Source organism: Notolepis coatsorum (assembly GCF_963971535.1).
Source record: "Notolepis coatsorum genome assembly, chromosome: 13".
Taxonomy (NCBI): Eukaryota; Metazoa; Chordata; class Actinopteri; order Aulopiformes; family Paralepididae; genus Notolepis; species Notolepis coatsorum.
Genome location: NC_140177.1, coordinates 88,446,862 through 88,451,735, shown reverse-complemented (window position 1 = coordinate 88,451,735; position 4,874 = coordinate 88,446,862). Strand labels below are relative to the sequence as shown.

General features: G+C 42.3%; 1 protein-coding gene across 1 annotated transcript; it reads right to left on the bottom strand.

The window, feature by feature from the left end:
- Nucleotides 1–248: 248 nt before the first annotated feature.
- Nucleotides 249–3,625, bottom strand: klf17 (Kruppel like factor 17). Its single transcript, XM_084326906.1, has 3 exons — nt 3,397–3,625; nt 1,916–3,086; nt 249–1,551 (listed from the first exon to the last, which is right to left on the bottom strand). Exons 1-3 carry the CDS (start codon nt 3,478–3,480, stop codon nt 1,376–1,378), a joined length of 1,431 nt encoding a protein of 476 aa, XP_084183032.1. The 5' UTR covers nt 3,481–3,625; the 3' UTR covers nt 249–1,375.
- Between the last annotated feature and the right edge of the window lie 1,249 nt (nt 3,626–4,874).

Below are 4,874 nucleotides of genomic sequence, written 5' to 3'. Positions count from 1 at the left end.
CTAATGTAAAATGGGAACAAAAATACAAAAAAGATTAATCTGACGCATGTGATATAATAAATGTAACATGGAAATGGTTGTTCCATTCAGAAGCCATCTGTAAATGGGAAAACCATAATTGGCACACCAATGATGGTCAAGAGACTCGAGCCGTAGGCCGCGCTTCAAGCATTTAAACAATGCACGTCATTAAAATATTTGCATAGAAAATACACCTAAAACCAACACTTTTTTTTTACCAAGTAATTTTATTTTCATAAAATATTTGAGCCCTTCAGCACTTCATATTGGTACATTAACCAAACAATATTTGCATAATTGAACAACAGTCAAAAAGGCACTCTTGTTAATACATTTGAGCCTCATGGGAGAACAGTTTCAAGTATTGGAAGAAGTGTTTTTCTCCCCTCCATATTGAAATAATGAAAACTCCTTATGAAAAGAACATAAGAAAATGAACCATCAATAAGGAGCTCTAGTTTAAATGTACACGGGCAATGAATAATACAAAATCGAATAAAAAAAAGCCTGCTGGTCAGTTAACTCCCAACCCTTATTCCTTGGCATGCTGACTTTATGGCATTAGGCAAAATGTATGCAATATTGAAAGGCAGTGTTGTAGTACCTGATTTAAGAGCCCTTTTATTAAGCAAGACTTCACAAAATGTAAAAAAAAAAAAAAAAAGGGTGCTGCAAGGCATGATATTGGCAGTGCTGCAGATCAAATATGAATTAAGATCCACGAGTTTAATGTTTCAGAAACATATTTGAGTTAACTGTTCAGGTGGAAAAAGAAAAAGTTAAGTGGCCATGTTTTCCTGCTTCCAAAGTTATCTCTCCTGGTTGCAAAGTGGGAAGAGATACCAAAATAATTATTTTCCTTTACTGACCCATGACCAAACAGCATCAGTGGCTGTCTGAATGTAGAGCTATATTCAACACTTATTTAAACAATAACTACCACTTACAGCACCTTAAAATAGATTTGTATATAAAAGAGTGGCTATTCCATTTAATATTCTATAAAAAAATCGTTTTGTAACAGCCAAAACAATAAAAATAGAACAAATATGTATCAATAAAAACCCTGACCTAATAGTAAGTTCGAAATTGACGTAAACAAAAATAACTATTTACATAATGTACAAATACTGGGTCCTGCCCACATTTATAGTGTTTCCTTTGAGAAAGAAAGCAAATTAGCAATCTAAACTCACCAAACATAATTTATGTCAAAGACAGAGCATGGACACTTGTTTTAAATACTGCACTAACCTAACTGTACATATATATTTATAAAAAAAAACATCCACAAATGTAGAAATAATCCATGAAGGATTGTATGAATTCATTATATAAGTGTCAGTTATTTCAGTTACATGTGTCTCTTCATGTGCAGCGCGAGGTGGTCGGAGCGGGAGAAGGCGCGCTCGCATAGGTGGCACTGGAACGGCCTGTGACCGGTGTGCTTCCTGAAGTGACGCGTGAGCTCGTCGGACCGGGCGAATTTCCAGCCACAGCCTTCCCAGTTGCAGTGGTACGGCTTTTCACCTGTGGAGAAATACAAATGTTAAGAACCATGCGTAAAGCAGTGCGCACAAAAAAACAAGGATTAGAAAAATAACGTCATCAAAAAATAACATTCAATTATGCCACACAGTTTAGCAACCTACACAAAACGAAGGTGGCGACTCTCTCCTTATCAAAATAGTCTTCTAAATCAAACATTGGTGTACATAGTGCACCTGATGAATTGAAAATGGGGGACCCTGATGTAAACAAGACGAAAGTCTTTCTCTGGTCTGCAACCCCTTAACAATTGTGTGTATTGAGCTGTACTGTATTGTACCCATTCTGCAATATGTTAATAAAGTTTTCAATCAATCAATCAGCTGCAATGGACTTTCTGAATTACCTGTGTGCGTTCTCATGTGGGCCTTCAGGTGAGAGCTCTTGGTGTAGGTTTTCCCGCAGCCAGGGAACTCGCAGCTGTGCGTCGCCGTGCGCTTTCTGGCCCAAGACCTGCGTCCCCTCTTGGGCTTCATGCCACCGTCTTCCTGCGCGTAGAACTCCAGCAGCAGGGGCGACGAGGGCGGCGTGAGCATCATCCCCTGCACCGCGGACGGCAGAGTGTGCTGCTGGTGGCCGCCGCGCATGGGATCTCTGTACATGCATCCGAGATATTGAGGCGCGTCCTGGTGAGACACGTACTGTTGTTGTTGTGGATAGTGCGCGTGGATGTACTGCGGCACCATGTGAGGGTTACTGTGGGTCTGGCTGTGGTGGTGGTGATCAGAACTCAACGACGAGCTAATCGAACTATCTAACGGATAGTCTTTGCGCCCCAAAGGCGAAGCGCTCTGGTGTTGTTGCTGCATCGAGTGCGGCGACCCGAACCCCCGCAGGGAGCTGGCTGCGGGGAAAGCAGAGGGGTGCATGGAAAGCACCTGCGGTTTCTGATCGTACATCTGTCCCGTGAAGCCTCCACTGGCAGCGGCCTGCATCATACAAGACCGTTCGGTGGCTTCCGTTTTGATTGTATATCCCATTGGCGGGGAATTGGACACATGTAGGCGAGTTGGCACAACGGGACTGACGGGGTTCAACGCCCTCAGTTCAGTGTACTCGGTTTTTGTACCGTATTCCGGTAAACAACTCTCCCCCGGGTAGTTTAAGTCCGATGTGAAAAGCTCCGCGACGAGGCTGTGAACGGGACTGGCGCCCGTGATGAAGCTCCCGGCACCGCTGTAATGTGGCGTGAGGTGCAGGGGAGCCTCGCAGCTGTCGCCAGGCACAGAGCCGTTATAGCTCTCCGGTGATTCCGGTAGGGAATAAGAGTACGGTTGTTGTTGGTGTTGTGGTGACGACGAGGTATTGCTGTTGTCGTCGTTTACATTCTCGGAACCGATGGTATTGGATAAAATGAATTCCAGGTCCAGGAATCTCCCCAGCTCGTCGTCGTCTCTGTTGCCTGGCTGCAGCAGCGCGGGGGACACGATGCTGAACTCCACCGAGATCATAGGCTTCACGTCTCCCTCTCCATCACCTGTTGTCGAGACCCTCTTGCACCCGTCCACTTTCCACAGCTATACAAAAACAGAATATATAGGAGATCATTAAAATACTGCCAGTAGACAAAGGTTATTCATGAGACTTCCATCTCACAAGACATAATATTAGGCATCACAGTTAAAAAATGTCACAATATATATATAACATTCCACTCGCTCACTCATCCAGAAGTTTAGCGCTACCTCCCCTACTACACATGTTTGTTTGTTGTTGTTGCAAAACAAGATCAGGACAATGAAAACCCTGCAGTCCACTGCGGTAGGATATTCGTTCATTTACTTTCTTCAGTTAAAAAATAAAATACGCCACTCGTGTAGTACTTACATGGACAATTTCAGACTGCTTCTCCTCAATCGCCTGCATGTCGGAAAACGTAGATAAAGACGGCAGCAATTCGGCCAAAGCCATGTTGACAGTTATGTCTGTTCCTCTGAATATATTATAACATACGGTATAAAACACCTAAATGAAAAGCTGTAAACACAGAATAAATTTGTCTGTGGCCATATATTGCCTATATAACCATATACGACAGGTGACAGCTCAGAACCTCTTGAAGTTTCAGAATGTGAATGTACTGGCCACTACAGAGGCAGCTATTTATAGCCATGATTTTTTGTTGGGGGCGTGGCCTTCGAGACAACTAACTCATGACCAATAGGGGGGGGGGGGGGGGGGGGGAGTATTAGGTGCAATCAAGTGTGTCAGGTACAGCAACACAAAGCATTAAAATAATCTAACACGTACCCCCCCACACACACACAAACACACACTAAAAACATTGTTTTGCCATTTTTAAACAGGCTATATTGAGAACACGTAAACATCTGCTAAAGCTGCAAATACATGGGCTTAATTTATGGTAAAACATAAGATATTATGTTGTTAATGTTTGGAATTTAGTTGATTTAATTTAGAAAATAAATTATGAATTATTAATGTTTCAGGGCTCCAAAAAGCCATGTTTAGTTAGTCTCCTCCTTGCCATCTACAACTTCTCTATGATTTAATCAATAAGATCGCCTCGTCGAAAACAAATGTGTATCACTTTATAACCATTCACATTAAGAAAATGGCAGAATAACTAGCACTGCAAATTCTCTTACGGTCCCAATCCTGTGCTTTCGCCATGAAAAGAGTGGTAGACTTCTATAGGCGATAGGAACCCAATAGGGCATTAGAGTACCCGATTCTTTCAGTAGGGGGCGACTCCGAACCTGGCCAAGCTGCCTCGACCTTGGGAAGAATAATGTAAAAATAAAACAATAACAAATACAATAAAAGTAATAAATAAAACACGTAAGACATTTGCTATATGTAGCCTACCAACATACGAGTGCAATTGTTATTTTTGAAAAGGACTTTGTTTGGAAACGACTTTTTAAACATCAGTAGATATAGCCTGAGTCATCTTACTTACCCAGGAAAGACTTTTAATTTAAAGGACATTATTTTGCAAAGGCATTAAATGTCGAAGCTGTCCAGACTGAGTTTCGTTCCAAGCTCTCAAACAGGACACGCAAGCATGCGCAATAACAATAGCCTAACACGCCGTCACTGGGGCCTAATCTTAATTAGCACGTCATTAATTTGTCTTGACTTGATCCCGGTGTGTTTGACATTAAACACAGACGTGTGAAGTTGCGCGCGGCCCATCTCTCGAGACCATCGAAACAACCTGTTAACCTTGATGTAAACAAAAGAAGTATCATGGTTCCCTAATGATCTTAACCTAAACAAGCAATATTCTACATAGCCATTATCATGGTAATGTCACCTACAGGTGGATACGGCTCAGAGCA